General features: G+C 47.4%; 1 protein-coding gene across 9 annotated transcripts in view; it reads right to left on the reverse strand.

Annotated features, from left to right (window-relative positions):
• LOC143765035 (uncharacterized) overlaps positions 1-17,549 on the reverse strand; it is a 66,876-nt gene that overhangs the window by 11,829 nt on the left and 37,498 nt on the right. For all 9 annotated transcript variants that reach the window (XM_077251276.1, XM_077251281.1, XM_077251275.1 and 6 more), the window contains one exon: positions 16,429-16,534. In XM_077251276.1, the coding sequence (XP_077107391.1) occupies positions 16,429-16,534 (106 nt within the window). The remainder of the gene's footprint in view (positions 1-16,428; positions 16,535-17,549) is intronic.

The raw sequence follows: 17,549 nt of genomic DNA on the forward strand, positions 1-17,549 counted from the left end.
AAACCCGACAGCTAAGTCATGACATTACTCTTATCAATCTAAATATTATTAATTTCATATCAGAGGAAATGCGATTATTTTATTCATACCCCTACTTATTTGCATCTTTGAGCATAATGAATTAAAAGTTATGTTTTATAACCTGTTAGTGCGGTTTACTATATAGTGGGGTTTGCATCATAAGAGTTACCGTATATACTCGAGTATAAGCCGAGATTTTCAGCCCAAATTTTTGGGCTGAAAGTGCCCCTCTCGGCTTATACTCGAGTCATGATCGGTGGTGGGGTCGGCGGGTGAGCACTGTCATATACTTACCTAGTTCCGGCGTTCCTGGCGCTCCCCCTGCCTGTCACACTGTCTTCGGTGCCGCAGCCTCTTCCCCTGAGCGGTCACGTGGGACCGCTCATTAGAGAAATGAATAGGCGGCTCCACCTCCCATAGGGGCGGAGCCGCCTATTCATTTCTCTAATGAAGCGGTGCCGGTGACCGCTGATAGAGAAAGAGGCTGCAGCACCGAAGACAGGCAGGGGGAAGGAGCGGGACGCCAGGAGCAGGTAAGTATGACATATTCACCTGTCCTCGTTCCACACGCCGGGCGCTGTCTCCATCTTCCCGGCGTCTCTCTGCACTGACTGTTCAGGCAGAGGGCGCGATGACGCATATAGTGTGCGCGCCGCCCTCTGCCTGATCAGTCAGAGCGGAGAGACGCCGGGAAGATGGCGCCGAGGAGCTGCAAGCAAGACAGGTGAGTATGTGGTTTTTGTTTTTTTTTTATTGCAGCAGCAGCAACAGCTATGGGGCAATAATGGACGGTGCAGAGCACTATATGGCACAGCTATGGGGCAACGGTGCAGAGCACTATATGGCACAGCTATGGGGCAACGGTGCAGAGCACTATATGGCACAGCTATGGGGCAACGGTGCAGAGCACTATATATATGGCACAGCTATGGGGCAACGGTGCAGAGCACTATATATATGGCACAGCTATGGGGCAACGGTGCAGAGCACTATATGGCACAGCTATGGGGCAATGGTGCAGAGCACTATATGGCACAGCTATGGGGCAATGGTGCAGAGCACTATATGGCACAGCTACGGGGCAATGGTGCAGAGCACTATATGGCACAGCTATGGGGCAACGGTGCAGAGCACTATATATATGGCACAGCTATGGGGCAACGGTGCAGAGCACTATATGGCACTGCTATGGGGCAACGGTGCAGAGCACTATATGGCACAGCTATGGGGCAACGGTGCAGAGCACTATATATATGGCACAGCTATGGGGCAACGGTGCAGAGCATTGTATATATGGCATAGCTTTATGTGGAGCATCTATGGGGCCATAATGAACGGTGCAAAGCATTATATGTGGCACAGCTTTATGTGTGAGCATCTATGGGGCCATAATGAACGGTATGGAGTATCTATTTTTAATTTTGAAATTCACCGGTACCTGCTGCATTTTCCACCCTAGGCTTATACTCGAGTCAATAAGTTTTACCAGTTTTTTGTGGCAAAATTAGGGGGGGTCGGCTTATACTCGGGTCGGCTTATACTCGAGTATATACGGTACTCCAAAGATTAGTGAAAAAAGATAAAGAAAGTTTGATTCCAAAATAAAAGACATTTTATTCAGTCATGCTATAGGCTAATGATTATTATGCAAATGATTATAATGAATATAATTCTTAATATACACTGGGTGAAATAAGTATGGAACACGTTACCAACTTTCTAAGTAAATATATTTTTACAGGGGCTATTGACATGAAATTCACACCAAATGTTGTTAACAACCCATCCAATTCATACAGGCAAACAAATCATACCACAGATGTCCATAAATTACTTTTTTCCTGTGTCATTTCTCATTATTACACATAACTTATTCAATACATGAAAATAGAGGTGTAAAAAGTAAATGGAGAGTCATGACACCAGCTGAAATCTATCAGTAATTAGAAAGTAATCCTGCCACTTAGTGAAAAATAAGATCAGCTGGTTCAACTGAAGGTCTATAAACAGGGGTCTAATTACCAAGGTGCCACAGAAGAAACATCTCATGGTGGGTAAAACTAGTGAGCTGTCTCAAGACCTTCACAACCTTTTTGTTGCAAAACAAACTGATGGCAATAGTTACAGAAAAATTTCTTAAAGGGACACGGTCACCTGAACTTGGAGGGAACAATCTTTAGCCATAGGGGCGGGGTTTTCGGGTGTTTGATGCACCCTTTCCTTACCCGCTGGCTGCATGCTGGCTGCAATATTGAAGTTCATTCTCTGTCCTCCGTAGTACATGCCTGCACAAGGCAATCTTGCCTTGTGCAGGCATGTACTACGGAGGACAGAGAATGAACTTCAATCCAATATTGCAACCAGCATGCAGCCGGCGGGTAAGGAAAGGGTGCATCAAACACCCGAAAACCCCGCCCCTATGGCTAAAGATTGTTCCCTCCAAATTCAGGTGACAGTGTCCCTTTAACTACTGAAGCTTCCAGTGAGCATAATCCAGAAATGGAAAGAACATAATTTCACCATAAACTGTCCACGACCGGGTGCTACAATTGTTGTCAAAGAAAACTTTAAGTACTGAACTTAGCCTCCATGGCCTGTATACATGTTGATCATGCAAGACTCCATTGCTGAACAAAAAGCAAGTTCAAGCACGTTTACAGTTTGTCCAACAATATTTAAACAAGTCTGTGAAATACTGGAATCATAAAGTCTAGTCATAGACCAAAATTTAACTCTTGGGATGCCATAATACGCAGTGTCTGGAGGCCAAAAGGCACTGCATATCACTCCCTAAACACCATACCAACAATGAAGTTTTGAGCTCTCAAACTTCATATAATTGAAGGAAAAATGAATGGATAACTGTACAGAGTCATTCTTGATAAAAAAAAAAAAAATCTGCTGCCATCTACCAGAATGATGAAGATGAAATGAGGGTGGACATTTTAGCAAGACAATGATCCCAAACACACAGCCAATGAAACTCTCAATTGGTTTCAGACAAAGAAAATAAAGCTGTTAGAATGGCCCAGCCAATCACCTGACATGAATCCAATACAAAAATTTATGGAAGGAGAACCATCTCATCTTTACCCCTGATAGGAATTCTTAATTTGCAAGGTCCTCAGGGCCTCATCTCCTATACCTATATGCCATCAGTGGGAACTGGGTCTGCTTTAAGATCTGTTAGGGGAAAATGGGAGGGACTTATCCTTGATGTGCAAGAAGAGGAATGGGAAGAAATTCTAGAATCCCGTCTCAAGGTGTCCTCTTCGATTAATAATAGGATGACCCAGTTATACATAATCTATCAATCATATTTGACTCCGTTACAACTTTTCAGGATGGGTCGATTTCAATCATCAGAATGTTTACGATGCCACTCACCAGATGCAGATTTTACTCATATGATATGGAAATGCCCCACTATTCTTCAATATTGGAAAGGGGTAACGTCATTATTAACATCCCTGTTGTAAATACCTGTCCCTCTTGAACCGCAAGTTTGTTTGTTTGGGGTATGGGATGAGGAGGCTTGGGAACATTATGCTGGGATTTTTCTACGGGAGACTCTCTTTATGGCACGGAAAGTATTAGCATTAGGGTGGATGGGAGGCTTATGTCCCTCCCTCAGAGCCTGGATTGAATTGGTGAATTCAGTTATCCCATATGAACGCACACTTTATCAAAATAGAGAATGTCCGGGTAAATTTGGTAAAATCTGGGATAGGTGGAACTCCTCTCAACTTGCTCTATAAATTCATAATGTTCTGGTATTAGTGCAAGGGGTTAGATTTCCTGTTCTGAAGACATCGCACACAGGAAAAATAAACAGTATAGTGTTAAATGTCGGAATAGTAGTAGTTACTATAGATATAGTTTTAGTTGTAGTTTAGGAACTTTGTATATTTATAGTTCCATGTCTCCAATTATATGATTCACGTGATGCAAATGATTCGGTATACACGGTCGTTATTCTCTTTTTGGAAATTTCATAGATTATAAATGTCATTCTGGATATAAATAAGGGAAAGCACCCTATTTTTTTTTTATTTAACATTGTATACTTTGTATTATGTGCAATAACAAGTGCAAATGTGTATATTGTACAATTTTATTTTGTGATTAATAAACGAATTAAAAAAAAAAAATATGGAAGGAACTAAAGCTCAGAGTTCATAGAAGGAGCCAACGGAACCTTCAGGATTTGAAGAATGTTCGTGTGAAAGAATGAGCCAAAATTACACCTGAGCAATGCATGCGACTAGTTTCTCCATTTGGGAGAAGTCTTGAAGCTGTCATCACCAACAAATGCTTTTGTGCGAAGTATTAAATAGATTTCAGTTAGCGTGTTCAATACTTTTTCCCTGTGTCATTTCTCATTATTACACATAAACCATAAATGTTCATAAATGAAGTTGATTTATTTGCCTTTGTGGATTGGATGGGTTGTTACTGGCATCTGGTCACTATTTCATATCAATAGCACCTATATAAATATATTTACTTATAAAATTAGTGATGTGTGATTATGCACTTCAGTTAGTGAGAAAGCAATAGGAGAAAAACAACAAGGTTGAAACATAACCACAAACATGAGAACTGTAAACGTAAGAACAGTCATAGAACATAGAACAACAGAAACTGAGAAACATTGGGAGGGTGCTGTGTCCCCCAATGGAGTCTCCGAGAAACAGATTTTACGGTAAGCAACCAAAAATGCTGTTTTCTCTTTCGCCTCTCATTGGGGGACACAGGAACCATGTGACGTTCCAAAGCAGTCCCTGAGGCGGGAAAAACAGACTTCCATCAGGTCAGAGGACATACCACTGCCGCCTGCAAGATCCTTATGCCTAGGCTGGCGTCCGCCGAAGCGTAGGTATGGACCTTGTAAAATTTGGCGAACGTGTGGATGGAAGACCAGGTTGCCGCTTTGCAAAGCTGTAGGGCGGAAGTCCTGTGGTGTGCCGCCCAGGAAGCGCCGACTGCCCGGAGTGAGCATTTATCCCAGGAGGGGGCACTCTGTTCTTGACCCGATAAGCCTCCAAAATTGCCGTTCTGATCCAGCGAGCAATAGTCGCCTTGGAAGCCGGCAGGCCTCTACGCGTGCCATCAGGAATGACGAAAAGAGAATCAGTCTTCCGGAAAGCGTCCGTTCTAGCCAGGTAGATCCTCACTGCCCTGACGAGGTCCAGCTCGTTCAACGATCGCTCCAGAGGATGAGTCGGAGCTGGACAAAAAGGAAGGTAGAACAATGTCCTCATTGACGTGGAAGGTGGAAACCACCTTAGGAAGGAAAGAAGGCGGAGATCTGAGGACCACCTTGTCCTGGTGGATAACCAAGAAAGGAGGAGGTCGGCAAGAAAGGTGCCGCCAAATCGGAAACGCGGCGGATAGAAGTGATGGCCACAAGAAAGGCCACCTTCCAAGATAGAACTGACAGGGAAACCGCCCTGAGAGGGAACCCCTCAGAGCGTCCAGCACAAGATTTAAATCCCATGAATCCACAGGAGCCCTGTACGGAGGGACAGCATGGGCTACTCCTTGAAGGAAGGTCTTAACCTGTGGCGGAGAAGATAACGTCTTCTGAAAAAGGATAGAGCGTGCAGAAACCTGGCCCTTTAGGGAACCAAGAGCAAGGCCCGAATCCAGGCCTGCCTGAAGGAAGGCAAAGATGGAAGGCAGGGAAAAGGACATAGGTGAAACACGGTTGGACTCGCACCAACGGAAGTAAGCCTTCCAGGTACGATAGATCCAGGAAGACGAAGGCTTCCGAGCCTGGATCATGGTGTGAATCACCCGGTCCGAAAGGCCGGACACTCTTAGAACTGCGGTCTCAACAGCCACGCCGTTAAACTGAGCGACCGAGAATTCGGGTGGCAGATCAGACCCTGAGACAGCAGATCGGGTCTGTCTGGAAGGCACCAGAGGGTGTCCGCGAAAAGATTGACAATCTCCGCAAACCAAGCTCTCCTGGGCCAATCAGGGGCGATCAGAATGACCGGCACCCCTTCCGCTTTGATCTTTTTCAACAGCTTGGGAAGCAAGGGAAGGGGTGGGAACACATAGGGCAGCACGAACTGCGACCAAGGAATGGCCAGAGCGTCGATGCCCACTGCGAGAAGGTCGCGAGACCTGGAGATGAACTGAGGAACCTTCCTGTTCATTCGGGACGCTGTGAGGTCCACATCCGGAGTCCCCCATCGAAGACAAATCTGATGGAAGACCTCCTGATGCATGGACCATTCCCATGCGGCGAGACCCTCGCGGCTGAGGAAGTCGGCGGCCCAATTGTCCACGACGGGGATATGCACCGCGGATATCACCGGAACCGTTGTCTCTGCCCAGAGGAGGATCTTGCATACCTCGGCCAGGGCCAAGGAGCTCCGAATCCCCCCCTGATGGTTGACATATGCCACCGCCGTGGCATTGTCCGTCTGGATTCAGATTGGTAGACCCCTGAGAATCCTTTCTCAGTGACGAAGGGACAGAAAGATGGCCCGAATCTCGAGGACACTGACTGGCAGAGTTGACTCCTGCGCCGACCAACGACCCTGAACAGTCAGGTGGTGAAACACCGCACCCCAGCTGAGCAGGCTGGCGTCCGTCGTCACCACTTGCCAGTGAACTGGAAGGAAGGACCTGCCCTGGGAGATGAGAGGGGACATCAGTCACCAGTTGAGAGACCGTTTGACCTGGGGAGAGAGTTGGATTGGATGATCCAGGGAGAAGACAGACCTGTCCCACTGAGACAGGATGGCTAGCTGAAGAGGTCGCGAGTGAAATTGGGCAAAGGGAATAGCTTAAAATGTTGCTATCATCCTCCCCAGAACCTTCATGGCCGATTGGAAGGAGGGAAACCGAGGACCCTGGAGCAAGCGCAAGTCCCGACGAAGGATGGATCTCTTGCCTTCGGGAAGGAAGAGTTTGGTCTGACGAGTGTCGAAGAGCATGCCCAGAAAAACGATGCGCTGAGAAGGAATAAGGCAGGACTTCTTCCGGTTGACCAGCCACCCGAAGCGGGCTAGGGTGTCGAGGACGATGGACAGACTCTCGTGAGCCTGAGAAAAAGACGGAGCCTTGATGAGGATGTCGTCGAGGTATGAAAACAGAACCAGGCATCTGACCCTCAAAATGGCTATCAGCGCCGCCATGATCTTCGTGAAAACCCTGGGAGCGGTTGCAAGACCGAACGGCAGGGCGAACTGAAAATGGTCCTGGAGCACCGCAAAGCGCAGGAATCGGTGATGTCCCGGGAATATCGGGACATGGAGGTAGGCGTCCTGAATATCTATGGAACACAGAAATTCCTGAGCCTCCATGGAAGCAATTACTGAATGAAGGGATTCAGACGAACTCTCTTGTTCAGCAATTTGAGATCCAGAATGGGACGAACCCTGCCGTCTTTTTTCGGGACCACAAAAAGATTTGAATAGAAACCTGTGAACCGTTCTTTTTCTGGGACGGGAATGATCATCCCGGCTTTGAGGAGAGAAGCGATGGCTGCGAAGAAGCCCGGAACTAGAGCGGGGTCTCTTGGAGGTCGGGATTCGAAGAAACGATCCCGGGGTAGTGAAACGAACTCTATTTCGTAACCCGAGAATACAACTTCCCTGACCCATTTATCCTCTACTGAGGAGATCCAGACGTCCCTGAAGAAGAAGAGACGGCCGCCCAGCCTGGGAAGTGGGCTGAGGTCTTGCCGAGAGTCATGCTGAGGTGGATCTTCCAGTCCTGGACCTGGAGGATTTACCCTGGGAGTAGAGAGAATGCCAGGAAGGAGTGGGCCTAAAGGATACTGTCTTCTTCTCTTGGCGTGCCTGTGGCCTCTGTTGCTGCTGGGAAAAGGAGTTTGACGTCGCGAAGCGACGATAAGGCCGAAAGGACCAAAATTGCCCTCTAGGAGGAGGGCGGCGAGGTTTAGCCCGGGGAAGAAGAGAACTTGTACCCCCGGTGGCGTACTTAATGATTTGGTCCAGCTTAGAACCAAAGAGACGTGAGCCTTGAAAAGGCAGGCTGGTAAGGGACTTTTTGGAAGACAAGTCCGCCTGCCAGGCCTTGAGCCAAATGGTCCGGCGGATGGCAACAGCATTGCTGGACGCCTGAGCCGCACAAGACACGGCATCCAGAGTAGCAGAGACCAGGTATTCACCCGTGTGAGAAATCTGGTTGGCAAGCTCCGCCAGCTGTCCAGGTGGAGCCCCGTCCAGGATGCCTTGACGGAGTTGTTTGGCCCATTTGGATATGGATTTTGAAACCCAAGTGGAAGCGACAGCTGGGCTGTTATGATCCCAATGGCAGAGGATCTCTGATATTCCGGCAAGATAGCAAAAAATATAAATACTGCTCTAGGGAGGTGGAAACTGGGCTAACCGCATACCTGATCCTGACACAAACAACTAAAAGTAGCCGGTGAACGTGCCTACGTTGGTTCTAGATGTCTCGAGCCAGCCGGAGAACTGACTACCCCTAGAGGGAAAAAATAAGACCTCGCTTGCCTCCAGAGAAATTGAACCCCAAAGATATAGAAAGCCCCCAACAAATAATAACGGTGAGGCAAGAGGAAAACACAAACGTAGAGATGAACTAGATTCAGCAAAGTGAGGCCCAATAGTCTAGATAGCAGAAAATAGATAGTGGACTATGCGGTCAGCAGAAAACCCTGCAAAACATCCACGCTGAACATTCAAGAACCCCCACACCGACTGACGGTGTGGAGGGAGAATATCAGCCCCCTAGAGCTTCCAGCGAGTCAAAAATCAAATGTAAAGCAAGCTGGACAAAAACACTGAATAATGCAAACGATCCAAATTGTACAAAACAGACTTAGCTTTTCTTGCATGAGGCAGACTGAAAGGAATCCGGAGGAGACCAAATAGGTCTGGATACAACGATGCCAGGCAAGAGACTGAGTCCAGAGGAGACTCAAATAGGAAACACCCGCTGCTTAACGACACAGCTGGAGCTCAGGCCTGCAACAAGACATACCTAACACAATACCGTTAGTGACCACCAGAGGGAGCCCAGAAACACAGTTCACAACAGTACCCCCCCCCCTTGAGGAGGGGTCACCGAACCCTCACCAAGACCCCCAGGGCGATCAGGATGAGCAGCGTGAAAGGCATGAACCAAATCAGCCGCATGAACATCAGAGGCGACAACCCAGGAATTATCCTCCTGACCATAGCCTTTCCACTTAACTAAATACTGGAGTTTCCGTCTAGAGATACGAGAATCCAGAATCTTCTCCACCACGTACTCCAACTCGCCCTCAACCAAAACCGGGGCAGGAGGCTCAACAGCAGGAACCATAGGCACCACGTACCGCCGCAACAAGGACCTATGGAACACATTATGAATAGCAAAAGAAGCTGGAAGGTCCAAGCGAAAAGACACCGGGTTAAGGATTTCCAAAATCTTATAAGGACCGATAAAGCGAGGCTTGAACTTAGGAGAGGAGACTTTCAAAGGAACATGCCGAGAAGACAACCAAACCAAATCCCCAACACGAAGTCGGGGACCCACACCGCGGCGGCGGTTGGCCAACCGCTGCGCCTTGTCTTGTGACAATTTCAAATTGTCCACCACATGGTTCCAAATCCGCTGCAACCTATCCACCACAGAATCAACCCCAGGACAGTCAGAAGGTTCAACCTGACCCGAGGAGAAACGAGGATGAAAACCAGAGTTGCAGAAAAAGGGTGAAACCAAGGTGGCAGAACTAGCCCGATTATTAAGGGCAAACTCGGCCAGTGGCAAAAAGGTAACCCAGTCGTCCTGATCAGCAGAAACAAAACATCTCAAATAAGTCTCTAACATCTGATTAGTTCGCTCGGTCTGGCCATTAGTCTGAGGATGAAAAGCCGACGAAAAAGACAAATCAATACCCATCTTAGCACAAAAGGATCGCCAGAATCTGGACACAAACTGGGATCCTCTGTCAGATACAATATTCTCAGGGATGCCATGCAAACGAACCACATTCTGAAAGAACAAAGGAACCAAATCAGAGGAGGAAGGCAACTTAGGCAAGGGCACCAAATGGACCATTTTAGAAAAACGATTGCACACCACCCAGATGACAGACATCTTCCGAGACACCGGAAGATCCGAAATGAAATCCATGGAAATGTGCGTCCAAGGCCTCTTTGGGATAGGCAAGGGCAAAAGCAACCCGCTGGCATGAGAACAGCAAGGCTTAGCCCGAGCACAAATCTCACAGGACTGCACAAAAGAACGCACATCCCGCGACAAGGAAGGCCACCAAAAGGACCTGGCCACCAAATCTCTGGTACCGAAAATCCCAGGATGTCCCGCCAACACCGAAGAATGAACCTCAGAAATAACTCTGTTGGTCCATCCATCAGGGACAAACAATCTCTCTGGTGGACAACGATCAGGCCTATCAGCCTGAAATTTTTGCAGCCCTCGTCGCAAATCTGGGGAAATGGCAGACAAAATTACTCCCTCTCTGAGAATACCAGCCGGCTCAGAGACTCCCGGAGAATCAGGCACAAAACTCCTAGAAAGTGCATCAGCCTTCACGTTCTTCGAACCAGGCAGGTACGAGACCACAAAGTCAAAACGGGAGAAAAACAACGACCAACGGGCCTGTCTAGGATTCAGGCGCTTGGCAGACTCGAGGTAAATCAGATTTTTATGATCAGTCAAGACCACCACACGATGTCTAGCTCCCTCGAGCCAATGTCGCCACTCCTCAAATGCCCACTTCATGGCCAACAACTCCCGATTACCAACATCGTAGTTCCGCTCACAGGCGAAAATTTCCTTGAAAAGAAGGCGCATGGCTTCATCACGGAGCCATCAGAACTTTTTTGCGACAAAACAGCCCCTGCACCAATTTCAGAAGCATCAACTTCAACCTGGAAGGGAAGAGAGACATCCGGCTGGCACAAGACTGGCGCTGAAGTAAACCGACGCTTCAGCTCCCGAAAGGCCTCCACGGCCGCAGGAGACCAATTCGCAACATCAGAACCCTTCTTGGTCATATCCGTCAAAGGTTTAACCACGCTGGAGAAATTAGCGATAAAACGACGGTAAAAATTAGCAAAGCCCAAGAACTTCTGCAGGCTCTTAACAGACGTGGGCTGAGTCCAGTCATGAATGGCACAGACCTTAACTGGGTCCATCTCCACAGTAGAAGGGGAAAAAATAAAACCCAAAAAAGAAACCTTCTGTACCCCAAAGATACATTTTGAACCCTTCACAAATAGAGCATTCTCCCGCAAAACCTGAAACACCATCCTGACCTGGTTCACATGGGACTCCCAATCATCAGAAAAAAACAAAATATCATCCAGATAAATAATCATAAATTTATCCAGATATTTCCGGAAGATGTCATGCATGAAGGACTGAAACACAGAAGGAGCATTAGATAATCCGAAAGGCATCACCAGGTACTCAAAATGACCCTCAGGCGTATTAAATGCCGTTTTCCATTCATCTCCCTGCTTTATGCGCAACAAGGTTATACGCACCACGAAGATCTATCTTGGTGAACCAACTGGATCCCTTAATCCGAGCAAACAAATCAGACAACAATGGCAAAGGATACTGAAATTTAACAGTGATCTTATTCAGAAGACGATAATCAATACAAGGTCTCAGAGACCCGTCTTTCTTGCCCACAAAAAAGAATCCTGCACCAAGAGGGGACGAGGATGGGCGAATATGTCCCTTCTCCAAAGACTCCTTTATATAACTCCGCATCGCGGCATGCTCTGGCACAGATAAATTAAAGAGTCGTCCCTTAGGAAACTTACTACCAGGAATCAAATCTATAGCACAATCACAGTCCCTATGAGGAGGAAGGGCACTGGACCTGGCCTCATTAAATACATCCTGAAAGTCTGACAAAAACTCAGGGATCTCAGAAGGAGTAGAAGAAGCAATAGACACCAATGGAGAATTGCCATGAATCCCCTGACACCCCCAACTAGACACAGTCATAGCTTTCCAATCTAAAACTGGATTATGGGCCTGTAACCATGGCAGACCCAAAACGACAACATCATGCATTTTATGCAGTACCAAAAAAACGAATCACCTCCTGATGTACAGGAGTCATGCACATGGTCACCTGCGTCCAATACTGAGGTTTATTCTCTGCCAATGGCGTAGAATCAATTCCTCTAAGAGGAATAGGATTTTCCAAAGGCTCCAGGACAAAACCGCAGCGCTTGGCAAACGACAAATCCATCAGACTTAAAGCAGCACCAGAATCCACAAAAGCCATAACTGAGTAAGAAGATAATGAACAAATTAAAATCACAGACAAAATAAACTTAGGCTGAAAAGTACCAATGGCGACAGGATTAACTTTTTTCTTTAAACGTTTAGAGCATGCTGAGATAACATGTGTTGAATCACCACAGTAGAAACACAACCCATTTTGACGTCTATGATTTTGTCGCTCGGCTCTGGTCAGAATTCTGTCACATTGCATAGAATCAGGTGACCGTTCAGACAGCACCGCCAAAGGATTATCAGATTTGCGCTCCCGCAAACGTCGATCAATTTGAATGGCTAGAGCCATTGAATCATTTAGACCTGTAGGGATAGGAAACCCCACCATCACATCTTTAATGGCTTCAGAAAGACCATTTCTGAAATTTGCGGCCAGTGCACACTCATTCCATTGAGTAAGCACGGACCATTTCCGAAATTTTTGGCAATATACCCCAGCTTCGTCCTGACCCTGAGAGATAACCAGCAACATTTTTTCAGCCTGATTTTCAAGATTAGGCTCCTCATAAAGCAAACCAAGTGCCAGAAAAAACGCATCAACATTCACCAATGCAGGATCTCCTGACGCCAAAGAGAAGGCCCAATCCTGAGGGTCGCCGCGCAAGAAGGAAATAACAATCTAAACTTGCTGAGCGGAATCACCAGAGGAACGAGGTTTAAGAGACAGAAACAATTTACAATTATTCCTAAAATTCAGGAATTTAGATCTATCTCCAAAAAACAGCCCAGGAATAGGTATTTTTGGTTCAGACATAGGGCTATGGATAACAAAATCCTGAATGCTTTGCACCCTAGCAGCAAGCTGATCCACACTAGAAGTCAAAGTCTGGACATTCATATCTGCAGCAGAGTTTCAGCCACTCAGAGAAAAAGGGGATGGAAGAAGCTAGGCAAACTGCAGCAAAAAAAAACAAAAAAACTCAGAACTTCTTTTTAATCCCGCTTCTGCGATGCATTAAACATTTTCTTTTGGCCTGGCATTCTGTTATGATCCCAATGGCAGAGGATCTCTGATATTCCGGCAAGATAGCAAAAAATATAAATACTGCTCTAGGGAGGTGGAAACTGGGCTAACCGCATACCTGATCCTGACACAAACAACTAAAAGTAGCCGGTGAACGTGCCTACGTTGGTTCTAGACGTCTCGAGCCAGCCGGAGAACTGACTACCCCTAGAGGGAAAAAATAAGACCTCGCTTGCCTCCAGAGAAATTGAACCCCAAAGATATAGAAAGCCCCCAACAAATAATAACGGTGAGGCAAGAGGAAAACACAAACGTAGAGATGAACTAGATTCAGCAAAGTGAGGCCCAATAGTCTAGATAGCAGAAAATAGATAGTGGACTATGCGGTCAGCAGAAAACCCTGCAAAACATCCATGCTGAACATTCAAGAACCCCCACACCGACTGACGGTGTGGAGGGAGAATATCAGCCCCCTAGAGCTTCCAGCGAGTCAAAAATCAAATGTAAAGCAAGCTGGACAAAAACACTGAATAATGCAAACGATCCAAATTGTACAAAACAGACTTAGCTTTTCTTGCATGAGGCAGACTGAAAGGAATCCGGAGGAGACCAAATAGGTCTGGATACAACGATGCCAGGCAAGAGACTGAGTCCAGAGGAGACTCAAATAGGAAACACCCGCTGCTTAACGACACAGCTGGAGCTCAGGCCTGCAACAAGACATACCTAACACAATACCGTTAGTGACCACCAGAGGGAGCCCAGAAACACAGTTCACAACACTGGGCATAGAGTAGCTGCACCCGCTTCAAAGGCGGACTTCGCAAAGGATTCTATGACTCTATCGTTAGAATCCTTCAGAGATGCTCCGCCGGAAAGTGGAAGCACCATGTTTGTGGACAGCCTGGAAACTGGGGGATCCACCGAGGGAGAAACAGTCCAAATGGCGTTAAGTTCTGGAGAAAAGGATATAAAACGCCAAGGCATTTTCCCCTCTGAAAACGTCTGGTCGGATTCTCTCTTTCTCTGCTCCGATGAGATTCTGCACCATATCCCTCATGGTAGCGATTTGGTTAGAATCCAGCTGCGAAATATCCTCCAAGGGCGCATCAGAGAACACCTCACCTGACTCAGGGGAGGAGGACCGGGAGGAAGCCGACCGCAGAAGAGGACCGTGTGGCGAGATGGAGCTAGAAGAGGACTCAGACCGGCGTTCCTGTCTGGACCTTTAGTGGCTTATAATGGAGGGCTCGGACGGAGGCTCCTGCGACCCGCTGGCAACTACGGGAGCCTGCAGGGAAAAAAAATAAAAAATCGATCGAGCACGGACACCAGAGTTTGAGACACCCGAGTTAGATCCGCTACCGATTGTGACAGAGAGGAAGCGCAGCCTGGGGTGGGGGTATCACTCAAGCGGAGCGGCCGAGGGATCCTGGGCGGTGGGCACGATCGGGTTGCTGCAGGCCTGACAGAGTGGAGAGGACTGACCTGAGGGAAGTTTGCAGTTACAAGACGAACATGCAAAGTATTTGACTAAGGCAGATGAAGAAGAGGAAGAAGTAGGAGGACGAGAGCGGCCTCCCTTAGAGGAAGACATCTTGAAGGGTCCCTGAAGAAAATGCACTCTTCGGACTCATGCGCTCAGGAGTCCCAAGATGGTGCCGGTGGGCGGAGAAAAGGTGGTGACCGTTGTGGGAGATTGTCGGGCGGAAGAAAAGCCCGCCCGAAGAAAGATGGAAGTGGGCGGAGTCAAGGCACCGGAAGTAGGCCCGGGCAGAAGCCGGGGCCTAAATTAGAGGCCGGCGACTGCCAGTGCAAGACCGCGGCGCCGGAGCTGTGCGCCGCAGGTAGGAAGCGGCGCGGCAGCCTACCAAGGCCGCCGCGCTGGAACAATGGCATCGTAGCCGCTGAGAGCGGCCGGAGCAGCGTGGCCGCAGGGGCCCGAAGCGGCGCGGTAGCCTGTAAAGGCCGCCGCGCCGGAACAGGAGGCAGAGCGGCCGCAGCTACGGAAGCGGCGCGGCAGAGAGAAAGAAGCGCGGCCGCCGCGCGACAAAGCAATCCCGGCCCGTGCGGCTGAAAAAGGTCCCTACATCTGCGTGCAGCTGCCCGCAAGCAGCGGGCGACGACCAGTGAGATCCTCTCAATAAAGCACCCCCTTTGAAGATCTGGGATGGGATGGAATGGGGAAAATACTCACCTTAAACATTCCACGCCGTTACTAACCTGAAGAGGAATGAGACGTCCAGGGAGCTGATGGACGACCTTGTCTCCGCAACCGACAGGCTCTGGTGGGCGAATGGGTGGGGGACGGATGCAGGACCGAACTTCTGAGCACGCTTGTGTGCTAGGATCTTGGTCCTGCTGAGGGATTTATGAGGATACGGGGTGGCAGTACACGCCATACTCATAGTCCGTATTGTGGGATTACAGGTGTAACTGTTCACCCTGTATCCCTCCGGAAAACCTGTAAGAAAACGACGCACATTGAGGTATTTAAGGGTCTAATGAAAGACCCGTGTCCACCTCCTACTGACACTAAGCTAAACTGAAGTGCATAATGCCAGTCGGTGGGGTGTACACTGCAGAGGAGGAGCTAACTTTTTTTGTGCATAGTGTCAGCCTCCTAGTGGCAGCAGCATAAACCCATGGTTCCTGTGTCCCCCAATGAGAGGCGATAGAGAAACTTATCTAGATGTGCGTTGAGAACTTTGAACCCCCAAAACCATGTTTGATAAATTTCCCCCTTCATAACCCTATTAGGCTACGTTCACATTTGCGGTGTGCGCCGCAGCGTCGGGCGCCGCAGCGTCGCCGCATGCGTCATGCGCCCCTATATTTAACATGGGGGCGCATGGACATGCGGTGCACTTGCGTTTTGCGCCGCATGCGTCACTGCGGCGCCCGCGTCCGGGCGCAGAGGACGCAGCAAGTTGCATTTTTGCTGCGTCCAAAATCAATAGAAAAAAGGACGCATGCGGCGCAAAACGCAGCGTTGTGCATGCGTTTTGCCGCGTTTTTGTTTGCGTTGTGGCGCCGACGCTGCGGCGCACAACGCAAATGTGAACGTAGCCTTACACATACTGTCCACCTACCTTTGGACCACCCCGTGTAATAGTTATACATTTTGTACCAAAGAATCGAATATAAAATTTGATCAACATATTATTACTTACCTGTGCCATTATCAAATAAAATGCTCTCCTCAATACACTGTTGATCACCTATCACATAGGTCTCTTCTTCTTTAATTTCCACTTTAATATTAGTCAGATCTTCATCCTGATTTAAAATTTGAAATAATAAGTACAATTCAGCAGATAACTGGGAAAGTCTAACAGCTCATTTACATAGGCCCATAATCATGAATGAGCGCTTCTAGGAATGACTTTTTCCAATCAGTCTGCGTACAGAGGCCTACAATCACACAGCAAACAAAAGAAACACTTGTTCGTAAAAATAGTTGTAGGCTTGCTTACAAAATCATCATTTTCGGCAGCACAACATCACTGCAAGGAATATAATGTTCTATCCACACAGAACAAAATTATTAAAAGAAAAGAAAAAAATCCGGCACTCAGAATTTCATGCAATTATATTTATTTGATGAGTTCTGACCTTTAGACACTGCGGTGACGTATTTCCGGTAGCGCCGTTGTTTTGGTTGCATTCCACCTACCGCTTCAGTCACTTTTTTCTGTCGTCACTTCCGGGTTAAGGGCTATTTCAGTACAGACGCGGTGTCAGCGTGCTATGCAGACATATCACACGCCGCTTCGGGCAGATAACAGTATCTGGACCACTTTATTCATATAGAACAACAAAAAAGGGGATTTCAAAATATAGAAAAGAACCCATAAGAGTGTTTATAGCAAATATATATTTATTAGATCATAAAATACAAAAAAAATTACATGAAAATAGAAGCAGGGTAGGGCTAAATTGTACAGGGTATAGAGCCCGGCTAATCACATATAGCAAAAATTAATAGCAACAACACAGTCAGACAGAAAATATATGTCAGGGTAAAATTTACCCAAATTTATCTTAAAGTGCCATGAGGCGACAGGCTGGGGTCCGGTATCCACATTCTACTTTAGGTAATATGTCATACTAAACAGCTTTAATTACATTTGCTAGTGTTGCTCCTAGGTTCAAACCATTGTTGTATTTTTCTATGGCACTTTGTATCTAGAGCTTTATGCTAGGTTAATTTAAACCCTTATATCCACGCTACTTAGCACATTTCCAGGTTCAAACCCTTGGTGCATTTTGCACAGTGGCACTTGAATTGGCA

The sequence above is a fragment of the Ranitomeya variabilis genome, chromosome 4 (assembly GCF_051348905.1).
Source record: "Ranitomeya variabilis isolate aRanVar5 chromosome 4, aRanVar5.hap1, whole genome shotgun sequence".
NCBI lineage: Eukaryota > Metazoa > Chordata > Amphibia > Anura > Dendrobatidae > Ranitomeya > Ranitomeya variabilis.